This window comes from Oratosquilla oratoria, chromosome 21 (assembly GCF_046742065.1).
Source record: "Oratosquilla oratoria isolate Oo_2021 chromosome 21, ASM4674206v1, whole genome shotgun sequence".
Lineage (NCBI taxonomy): Eukaryota > Metazoa > Arthropoda > Malacostraca > Stomatopoda > Squillidae > Oratosquilla > Oratosquilla oratoria.
Window position 1 is genome coordinate 18,240,730 of NC_134797.1, and position 12,382 is coordinate 18,253,111.

Sequence of the window (12,382 nt, forward strand, 5' to 3'; positions counted from 1 at the left end):
CCTGTCCCCTCTTTATATATTGGTACAATGTTTGCATTTTTCCAATCTTGTGGTACCTTTCCTTGAGTGAGTAATCAATTATCTTATATATTTTTTCCATTAGTTCATCCATACATTCTTTTAATATCCAATTTGCAATTCCATCCAGACCATGTGATTTTCTGATCTTTGGTCCCTTATTTCCTTCTGTGTCAGTTATTTTTCACTGGGGGGAGATCTTTCTGTCCTTCCTTCCAATTTCGTGTACTTTCAATTGTGAATACAGATTTAAAATGCTTGTTCATAATTTCAGTCATTTCTACATCTTCTATATATTCATCATTCCCTTGATGCAGTTTCACTATTTCTTGTTTATTTCTAGTTTACCATTCACATACCTATAGAATAGTTTAGGCTGGTCCTTGCATTTTTTTTATGTGTTACTAGGCTGGATAGAGTGAGAAATGAGGTGAGGAGGAGAACGGGAGTGGAAAGGGAGTTGGGAGATAGGGTTGATGAAAGAGTATTGGGATGGTTTGGACACATAGAAAGAATGAATGAAGAAAGATTAGTAAAAGAAATGTGGAAGGCAGAGGTGGAAGGAGTGAACATGAGGGGGTGACCAAGGATGAGATGGATGGATGGGGTAAAAAGGGCATTGGGAAAGAGGGGAATGTCTGTTGAGGAAGAATGGGAAAGGACAGAAGGTAGGGGTGAATTGAGAATGGTTGTGTAGAGATAATGCTGTGATGCATGAGGGAGAGTGGGTGGGGGTTTTGGGGTGAGGGAGTAAGTGTGAAAAATAATTTGACGCAACCAGAAGGGATTTCTCCCAATCTCCATTTCTGCACAAGAGGATGGAGGGGGGGTCGCCAATTTAATGAAACAGCCTTGCTGTGGATGTGCTGTGTCTTACAACACCTCTTTTGACCCAGGGCAGTGGGCAAGGTGCAGGGATAACCCATCATTCAGGAGGAGCCAAGATAAAGAGGGAGTGAGTTGGATGGGAGTGGAGTATTTGGGGATGGAATGGGTGAGAGTGGTTTTTATGCCTTTGTCTTTTGGCTACCTCCCTTGTAAGGGGAAAAAAAGCTTTTGGTATATGTATGTATATATATGCATGTATGACAACTGTCAGCATGAAACCAGGGAGCACATTCTTTCCCTCTCATTCATGTTTTCCATGCATATTATAAAAGACAGGCCATACCCATATTTATTAATCATGTATATACCACTTTGCTGGATTTATATACCTCATGAATCTCATGTAATTAAAAAAGTTGATGAGAGAAAGTCCTAAAACAGCTGAAATTTAACCCAAAATGTGAAAATGTGTTACTAGTTCTCCCCCCAGGACTCTGCAGTGTTACAAGGTTACAAAAGGGTGTGTGGATGGCTCTAAGTCAATCCATGACATCAAAAATATGTAGTGTATGGTGGGACATTTATAACTCATCAAAATTCTATTCAATTGGGTTCCCAAAGTCTCCAACCACTGTGTACAATTGTCATGTCTTGTGGTGATGTGTGGAAACCACACAGCTCATCCAAGCCAATTTGTTAGGAAGCAGCTGCTATGACAACTATTGTGGTGTCAGATTAATGCTGTTGGTCCTCAAGCTAGTCAGATGTTGCAGGTTTAAATAATCACTTGATGCTCAAGCTATTCTAATGTTGCAGCATTAAATTAACGCTGTTGACACAGTATGGGCTACGAGAATGAATAGTGAGAAATGAGGTGGTAAGTTGGAGAACCGGTGTGGAAAGTCAGCTGGCAGAAAGGGTTTATCAAAGAATACTGGGATGGTTTGGGCATATGGAAAGAATGAGCAAAGAAAGACTAGCAAGAAGAGTGTGGAAAGCAAAGGGGGATAGAATGAATTTGAGATGATGACTGAGAATGGGACGGATGGATAGGGGATGGCGACCTTGGTTATAAAAAGATGTACTGTATACTGTATTAAGTAGGAGAGGGTGATGACAAGATACAGGTGTGAGTGATGACTGGTTGTGAATGAATAAATTGATGCAGTCATTCCAAAAGGATTTCTTCTTGTTTGCTCTATAAGTTCTGTATTTGATGCAGTGGGGGAAGGTTGTACTGTTGCAATGCAACAAAAAATTGGGGGTAAAGCAGTTTCAGCTGTCAGGCCCTGCTGTGGTGTTGCATTTGTTGCATCTCCTCTGACCTGAGTAGTGAGCAGGAGACAAGGATGACACTTTGTCCACAACGAGGTAAGATAAAAGGGAAAACAAATGGGTGTTGGATGGGTATGGGATGGTTGAAGAGCAGATGCATGCCTTGGCTAGCCTGCCTCACTATAAAGGAGAAAGGGCCTTTTGGTACATTTAATACATGTTATTATTCATGTTGCATTTGGGTGCCCTAGCTGTGGGCAAATTCCCAGCCAGGTTGGGGTAAGGGTGCTTTGTCTGAGGCACTTTTTTGCCTCTTCCCCACATGGGGTGAGCAGGGTTATTCAGTTGTACAGGCTGCAGCCAAACTGTAATACCCCTTATCCCACTACAGAGGCACTAGACCTGCACAGCCACCCATGTAGAATGTGACTAAGGGCCCACACCATCACACACCATCACTGGAGGACTTTTGTTGTTAGTTGGAAGAATGAAGTTATTGTTAATGATTGAAAAAATTTACGGTAACTAAATATACTGTCAGTCTCAGCTACTGCCTCAATCTTGATATCTACTTGCAGATGGGAGAGAAGGACTCTGGGGCACCAAATGGAAGTGGTGAGGCAGCATTTGGATTTCCTTCCACCTGGTTCTAAATCATGCTGAGATCTTGCATCCCTCTTCTTAGATATGAAAAAGGGCAGAGAGGGCTAATAGATTTTGAGAAAGGATTCATAAATGACAGGGAAAACCTCAACTTCCAATAATTTTTCGGGCCAATGTACACCTGTTCCCTTACTGTGGAGTGGTGATATACTTTTAAACCTGTTGTTGCTCTTTTTTTACATGTTGGAGAAAATACAAGCTATAGGATATATATAGTACTTTCCATTATTCTGTACATACTGTCAGAATAGCTTGTACATAGCATGGGATCACTTATTATACCACTATAACATGATCAACAACTTAATGGGAATATTTGTTTACCATGCTCAAATATACAGTACTTTTCAAAATCTACACTGGATATGAATTTTTACAATATGAGCTAGTATTACTGCTTCCATAAAAGGTTATTTCTATGAAATTACTTTGTTTGTTTTTTGTTATATTTCTTTATTCAACATAATATAAACTTTTAATTCCTAACAAATGCTCTTCCAAACAACAGTAAGCTATTGCCATGAAAATATATTGAAGTAATTAGAGAAACAATAGAATAAGGCAGAGACCACAACAGCCTATGAACCAATAAATCATGACTAGTTAAATTAGAATAAGTTACTTGACAAACTAAATCAATATAAACATATTGGCAGGCATATCTTCCCCAGGGTGCTGCTGTGCCTGGCCTGCAAGAGGCTACACCACTGGAGCATTACCAAACAATGAGATGCAGAAGATGTTATTAGATGTCAAGAGCATAGATGATCCAATTTGCCCCTCAACTTTTCCCCACCCCTTCAGAGGGGTGCAGCCCCAAGGGTCCAACACCTGGTCTCTGGATTGGGTTAAAGTGTCACTTATTGCACTTTCACATGCCACTTCCAACACTCTCCCTCTATTATACACCAACCTTTTCACATGACAGTACACCAGCGCCTCCCCTCCCATTTCTGTTAGCTAGTGACCGAGAACTACACTAAAAACATTAACTGCACACACATACATCTATTAACCCTTCATATGCCATGTGGAGTTAGCTTGACCCCAATTTTTCTTTTATAAGATGCCATTTAGCCACATTTTGTTTTAGCGATGAGGCCTCTCAGAAGTGTGTTTGTACTTAGCCAGTTTATAAGCACATAAATTTTGAAAAACAAAGATATTATCATTTAGGAGTGACAAGGTGGAAAACTTTGGTAGGCTCATCTGGTATCCCACCTAGCATACCGTGTAACAATTTTTTCTTTTCAGATTCTAGGTATTATTGGCCATGGCACTACCTACTAAACTGTATTACAGTTAGAGGGTGGAAATTGGAAATCCTTCTATATCTGATGGTGATATTGATTCTTGCAGTGATTTATCTGACAATAGTGACTATGAACAACAATTTTGTGCTGGAAGTGATGATGATGATAAGTAGTAATAATGTGATGATGGAAAAAAATAATGGTACATTGGTTTCACATGCTGCATCCTGGCCAACATAGGTAAAATATTTACAAAGGATTATAAAGGCGGAGCATGCCGACAGGAGACCTTTTGGTCCATATCTAGGTCGGATGCGAAGGAAAAATCATAATAATAATAAAATAAATAAAAACTATAATAATGTAAATAACAAATAGAATACATAAATAAATGCATAGGTATAGTTAAATAATAAACAAACAGGTAAATAGTAAATAATGATAAACTAACATACAACTAATAATAAATGAAAATCAGACAGACAAATGATAGCAAAACAAAAACAAATAATTTAACATAAATTATAATCATTACAGCATCTTGCTTAGGTGTTTATCTAAATGATTCTTAAAGCTTCGAACTGAACTACATTGCACTACCTGTGCAGGAAGTTTATTCCATTCATTAACTACACGGTTGGCAAAGTTGTTTCTACCTACTTCCAAACTGAATCTATTTCCGGACAGTTTGAGACCATTGTTTCTTGTCTGATTCTCATTCAATGTGAAAATGTCGTCACTTTTGATGTTGTCAATTCCCTTTAGAATTTTAAAGACCTGTATCAAGTCACCTCTGAGTCTACGCTTTTTTAGGGAAAACAGATTCATATGCTTTGTCGATTTTCGTATGATTTATTTTTTATATTTGGAATCAGTTTTGTGGCTCGCTGTTGTACTTTTTCCAGTCTGTCAATGTCTTTAATGAGATTCAGTGACCATACGGAAACAGCACATTCCAAATGTGGACGAACTAACGATTTATATAGCTTGTTAATGAGTGATGGACTTTTGAAATCAAAAGATCGCGCAATCAGTCCTAGAATCTTATTTGCTTTCTCAGAGGCTGAAATACACTGCTTGGATGATTTGAGGTCGTTACTGATAATTACGCCGAGATCTTTTTCACGATCCACTTTTGTTAACGAATTTCCAAATAACTTATAATTGTACTTACTGTTATTTTTACCTATGTGCATTACCTTGCATTTACTTGTGTTAAATTTCATTAGCCACTTTTCAGACCATTGCTGTAATTGATCTAAATCTTCTTGAATATCTAATTGGTTTGAGTGATCATTTGCCACTCCGCACAGTTTTGTATCATCAGCAAATTTGTAACAATGTGCATATGGCAGAAATGCACTGTTCAAGTTGGGGCCTTTCAGGACCCCACATAGCATTTTGAGTTATTTTTTCCTGCCTGGCGTATGAAGGGTTAAATGCAACACATGCCACAAATGGTTCCTTCTGAAATATACAAGACTCAAAAACACAAACCAATACACAAAACAATGGAGCTGTAATCAACACAAAACAACCTTCTCACCCACAGAGACATCACAACACACACTAAACACTGCAAATAAATGGACTCACCAACAAATATTCAGAAATGCTTCACTTATTACAAGAACACAATATACACATTACACTCATACCAAAAAAAAAATTGACACCTCAACCAACTATTCCCGCAATCAGACACTACACTACAATAAGAAAAGACAATACAAGACACAAAGGAGGACTCATAACATGACAGCATACTTTTCTCAAACAATAAAACACTAGACAATCACAGGCATCAGTGAAATAATTACAATATAAACACAAATAAAGAAGACAACTGACACTATCACACATCCACCCCAAGAGAATACATGCTCCCAGCTTCAACCTCATTACACAATATCAAATCACATAGTGGCAGGTGATCTGAATACCCACTACCCAAACTGGTTTGTCACACAGCAGAGCAAAGAGGACACAGAATTATTGAGCAACTCCCCAACCTAAACATAGCTAACTACAGCAACAACCCCACCAGACAGCCTCTAAAACACAATCAACAACTTTGCCAGACATAACAATGTGGTCACCCTCTATACAAATCCAAACCACATGGGAAACTATACATGACCATCTGATCACTCATCAATTAAGATCATCATATAATTGGAAGAAAAGATACATTCCAAGACAAAGAGAACCTTCATAAATTACCCTTCCTCCCTCTTTTCTTGGTTCCTCCAGGATGACAGGTCATAACTGCATCTCACCCATTGCCCTCATAAGCAATGCAGCAAGACACTGCACATCCACAGCAAGACCACTTCATTTAATTGGTGACCCTCCCCACCCTCTCTGTCCCCTTGTGCAGAAAAAGAGAAGATGGGGAGAAAAATCCATTCGGGCTGCATCACATGTTATTCACACATAACCACTCCCTAACCCCCCATCCCCCCACCCACTCCCTTCCATGTATCACAGTATCATCCATATACAACCATTCTCCACTACCTGTATCTTCTGTCTTCTCCCTTCTTTCCTCAACAGACACTCTCTTTCTCAATGCTCCTTTTACCCCATCCATCCATCTCATCCTTAGTTGCCCCCTCCTGTTTAAGACAAAATTAACTAAAAATTGGCCAAGCTACAGATTCAAACTGCTCCAGATTCAACCATCACACAGAAGACAGAACACCTCATACTGCTATACCCCATGCTAACAACACAATATCTCTTTCCTAAGTGACTTACAGTCCCAACCAGATGTTCCCAGTTTCCTAGAGGCTGCAAGTCTTCTGTAAGAGACCTGGGGCAGTGGATCGATTGACTGATCCCAGGAAATTAAATTAAACATATTGGGAGGCATGACTTCCCCAATAAATTAAAACTCAGGTCTCTTAGTATCAAGACTAGAGTTCAATTCCCAAAGCAAATTATGCTTTCTACATTTAACCCAATTGTGTTAGTGAAGACACAATGGAAAGCATGATTTTCCCAGAGAATCACACCAAGGCCTCTCAATGCAAAGTTCAGTTCCTGGATCAAGTTCTGCTTTCCAAAGTTAGCCAAACCAGTGAGCACCCATGCATTCTCTTGTCCATTCTGTCTGACAAACCCAACACCAATGGAATTGACATGATCTTTGTGTGCAAACCATGTGCATGCAGCCACCGTCACGCTCTGTTGGTGCACGACATTTTGGACATGGTTTGCTTAGCACACGGAGTGCAATATTAGATGCATCATCCCATCGTGATTGTGCAGCACGTTCTGGGTCCACAGAGTAACTTCCATTCATTCCTGAGCTGCCAATCATATCCAAGCCTGTTTCTGGAAAAATACATTCTCCAATGTGGTATCCCTGAAGGCAGTTACTGCAGAACACATACCCACAGCCAGCTGAGCACACCACTCGACGACAGTCTTCGTCAGGTAGGATACCCATACCACAACCTGGATGTGGGCATAACACCCCCCCTGCAGCAAGCACAGCTTCTTCAGTGCCAAAGCGTTGGTATCGATCATAATGGTGTTCTCCCATCAGCTTGAAGTGATGAACTTCCTGGATCTGCGAGTCTGGACACTGAGCAGGGCAGGGCAGTGTGTAACCTATTTCCTTATCAAGTTCAAACTGGCGCTCATTTAGACGTGACACACAGTAGGTGACAAAACAGTCTAGGCACATGACATGGGCTGCTGTGCAAGGGAACACTATTACAGGTGTAGATATATCTGTGCAGGCCAAGCATGGAACTTGTGGAAGGTTGGCTCTAACTAGGTACAATGCCACTGCAGTGTCGTCTTCACCCAATGTTTCATGGTCACGGCACTTGAAGAAGAATTCTGCTGATGTGCCATGACATCCAGGTTGCTCACATGTGCCGCTGATCTGTTATATATGGTACTTTATGAAGACATTTGATAAATGTGACAATGTAAAAAAGTTCTACACTAACACATGAAAAGATGAGGGGACATCAATTCCAAATTCTAGTCTTAACCACTTCGGTATGATGACACCTACGTAGGAGTCATGAGGCGCAAGTGGCTACACAAGGATGCTGGTGTCAGCGTCTTGATTATATATATTTTTTTGTAGTTGTACCTGAGTTACCACCAGATTCTGTGAACTGGTTTAATCACATTTTCTGTCTTTATTATTACTGAGTAAAAGAGAATGAGTAATACAGCAGTGACTTTATATTTCATAATGTGAGCAGTGTGATGAATTGTACATCTACCAGCCGATACTGTGTGTGAGAATCTGACTCGTACCGAAGTGGTTAATGGCTAGAGGGGAAACAGATTATTATAACATAAGATAATTTACTGCTGATTAACTGCCTTGACATTATAATACCTTTTGCAGCTTTTGGCTTGACAAATGCAAGATAATTTTGAATTGTGGTGGCAGACTAAGGACAAAACAGGACCTCAATCAGTCGACAACCCATTCTGTCACAAGTTTGCCCTTTAACTAAATGAAATACAGGTTGAGAATCCTTTATCTGAAATTCTGAAAACCAAAACCTCCAAGAACAAATATATTTCAAATGTTGATGTGAAGTGCAACTTTTAAGTGAAAAGGCATTGCTGTGGATGTGCTGTGTCTTGCTGCATTGCTTCTGACCCAGGGCAGTGGGCAGGATACAAGAATCAGCCATCATCCATTAGGAGCTAACATGAGAGGGGGGAAGGGGTGGTGGATGGAAGTGGAATGGGTGGGGGTGGGTATATACCTTTTGACTTTGGCTACTTCCCTAGTAAAGGGGAAAAAGCCCTTGGTATGCAGATAGAATAGATTGACATGAAGTGCTAAAAGTGGAAAATTCCACTAGGCCGGTTCCCAGACTATGTGCAACTGTTGCACACCAGATGACAAAGTCGTAGTTGTAATGTAATGCATACCTATATGTACTAAACCTTTTGATCAAACCATTAGGGATCAATGATGGATGCCTATATGTGGTGGTCCTACAAGATGGACACCAAAGCTATTTTCAAAACCCATCAATCCCTTTCACCCCATCAGGATGTGCATCATGAGAGGCCGACATTGGTCTCCAAACTGGGCCCAAAATCTCTCTCTAACAATTTCAACTGTGTTTCTTATACTTCTTCATACATGGGGAACTGACAACTAGCAACTGGTCTCCTTTTTCTACAACTTTTGGTTGACAATATTGAATTAGTCCCACGCTGATTCAAAACAGACAACAGCCCTAAGTTTCTTCCCAGAGAGATTTCATTGACTGATTGATCAAAATATTATACCATAGGTGATCATTGATGGCTTACAATACTTTCCTTCTCAAAGTGATATATTCAAAAACATACATTCTTCCTCAAGTTTCTCATACACAATGCAGGTGAAGTGTTTGGTCCAAATTTTATCCCTGTAATCTTTATTGTAAGAAGTGTACATTCTGGTCTTCTGGTAGTACAAATACTATGTACAAAACATTACATGATATCTGAATTTAAAATCCATATAAAACCCTGAACTCTTTGAGAATAACCTGACTAGCATTATTACCAGTATCTGTATAATACAAAATTATTAAAAACTTGTATAAAATTAGCTTTGGAGTACAGGTATAACCTTTAGATTATTAGAATCAATCAATTTGTTGCTTATGTCTCTCTTGCAGGAGACCAGGTCAGATATAACCAGCAATGGCCACGGGACAATCACATAGGCCATTCAGAGAAGAAATATTGTGTTGTCTAGTGATTTAGTGTAGAGCAGTGTAGAACGAGGTGGTCAATGTCCCCAGTCTGATGGCTGGTTACATCTAAGGCATTTTGATTTTGTAAATAGGCCTATTCTATGCAGATACAATGTTAAACGTGGATGGTTTTCTGAATGCAAGTGTACTAGTGGAGGGGTGTGGAGTGTATTCAGGGATGGAATGGGTGGGAATGATTTTATGCCTTTTTCTTTTTGGCTACCCCCCTTGTAAGGGGGAAAAAGCCTTGGTATATGTATGTATGTATGTAAATGTACTAGTGTGATTCTTGGTTCTCTAGCAAGGGATTATTTAGTGCGGCTAATGTTGGGGGTGCAGGGATGACCCGTCATCCAGGAGGTGCTCAGATGAGAGGAAGGGTGGGAGGGGTGTGGAGTGTATTTGGGGATGAAATGGGTGGGAGTGTTTTTATGCCTTTCCCTTTTTGGCTACCTCCCTTGGAAGGGGGAAAAAGCCTTGGTATATGTATGTATGTATGTAATGTTGGGGGTGAGTTTGATGGTCTGTCTTGATGAGCTTGTTTAATGGTTTGGGTGTAAATGTGTTTTTGTGTGAATGTACTGTTTGGTGCAGGTAAGTTGTACATGTTTGAGTAGTATGGTTTTTTTCCTAACATTCAGTTGGTTATGCTAGTGTGAGGCTTGAGATGTGAGAGTGAAACTGGAGATTTTTCAGGGAAGAAATGTGCACCTACGATTTTCATATTCTTTATATGGGGAGGATTTTGGTTTCTGAGTGCAGGCGTTTTATTATTAGAAAAATAAATCAGAATACCCATGTATTTTTCTCCTGTAAAGAGTCAAGGGACTCAGCCACCTCATCTATTAGGCAGAATGAGGTTGTTGATATAGAAAAGCATACATTAACTGCAAATGAGTACTATCCCTAAGCTATCTTATTTGTCAATATAAATGTAAATAATCCAATCACCCCTCAAAAAAATCCAGACTCCAATTCATTCTGATCCCTACTACTACAGATAAAGGATTCTCAACTTGTATTGATTTCAGTCAGAATAAAGGTCTGTAATAGGCATCACTAGGAAGAAGGGGTTAACGAAATAGGTATAAATAATGCTAACCTGTAACTCTTTACTGTAGATTCAATCTGCCTTTGAAGCAATGAGTTTTAACTTCTAATGATAACTTACTGGACTATAAAAGTATTACTGCTTAGAATATGTTAGATCAACACAACAAAATTCTAAAAAAAAGCTTATTCAGGAACACTCAATCAAAAAATAAAGCATAATGTTGCCTATTTTAGTCACTTTTCTACTGGGGAAGTCCATGCAAAGATGAAAGAAAAACTTCCAGTCATGAGAAATCAGTTATTCCACTTCATCCATCACATACACTTCAGCTGCCAAATAACATAAATTACCCTTTCACATGTTAACTTTGCTTCCATGCAACACCCTCTTTCATTTGTTGTCTACTAGTCCCCTGTGTACTTTATTTAATATTTCCCTATCTTCACAAAAGGCTACCTCCCTTGTAAGGGGGGAAAAAGCCTTTGGTATATATGTATCTTCACAAAAGGATGGCACATGTCCACTGCAAATGAAGTTCAGATTACAAGCCATGGCAAGTGAGGTAATCAATAGGACATAGGAATAAACAAAGACAAGCTTAAGAATATCTATATCAATGTGAAGAAAGTGAGAAGAGTTACACCAGGAGGCAGATAACTGTGGCCAATGCCATCACCTCTGCTCTATTTGTCTCGACTGTTGGGGCAGGTAACAGTCACTGCTGGGAATCAGTGAGGAGTGCAATTCGAACCCATAACCAGGCAAACACAAGATCAGCACACTTTTGATTATGCCACCAGTAAACAGAAAAGTAGCTATGCCTGTGGGGTCCTGTCTCTTAGTCTCCATTTATCATACTTAATTTTTATTTTTATCTACATATTCAATCATATGCAATAAAAACACTAGGAGCGTGTGTTCACAAATGCGTAAATAACCACTAGGAAAAAGTAAACTAACGAAGCAGAGCGCTTTCGTGTAATTACATCTTCAGTGCAGATACAAAGAAGGAATTATAAGATGAAGAAACAAGGTACAGAATATATGACATAGTGAAGAGGGCATTCGGAGAGGTAGTGGAAGAAGTACACGTGACGGACGTATAGGCCGTCCTGGTAGCCAACAAGTATGGGACGTTTGGGCTGTCCTGGTAACCAACAAGTATGGGACAACTGCTCATAACTTATATTACAATTCAAACAATTTTGAAATTTCATGAGAAATACATACATACATACATACATATACCAAGGCTTTTTCCCCCTTCCAAGGGAGGTAGCCAAAAAGGGAAAGGCATAAAAACACTCCCACCCATTTCATCCCCAAATACACTCCACACCCCTCCCACCCTTCCTCTCATCTGAGCACCTCCTGGATGACGGGTCATCCCTGCACCCCGCCCACCGCCCTGGGTCAGAAGCAGTGTCGCAAGACACAGTACATCCACAGCAAGGCCGCTTCATTTAATCGGTGACCCCCCCTCTCCGTCCCCCTTTGCATATAAGGAGAGGACGGGGAGAAATCCCTTCGGGCTGCGTCAAAATTTACTCACA

The 12,382-nt window shown here is 39.9% G+C and overlaps 1 protein-coding gene across 8 annotated transcripts in view; it reads right to left on the reverse strand.

The window, feature by feature from the left end:
• Positions 1-3,212: 3,212 nt before the first annotated feature.
• The window catches only part of park (E3 ubiquitin-protein ligase parkin), a 56,329-nt gene continuing 47,159 nt past the window's right edge, over positions 3,213-12,382 (reverse strand). For all 8 annotated transcript variants that reach the window (XM_076204368.1, XM_076204364.1, XM_076204362.1 and 5 more), the window contains one exon: positions 3,213-7,935. In XM_076204368.1, the coding sequence (XP_076060483.1) occupies positions 7,108-7,935 (828 nt within the window). In that variant the 3' untranslated portion in view covers positions 3,213-7,107. The remainder of the gene's footprint in view (positions 7,936-12,382) is intronic.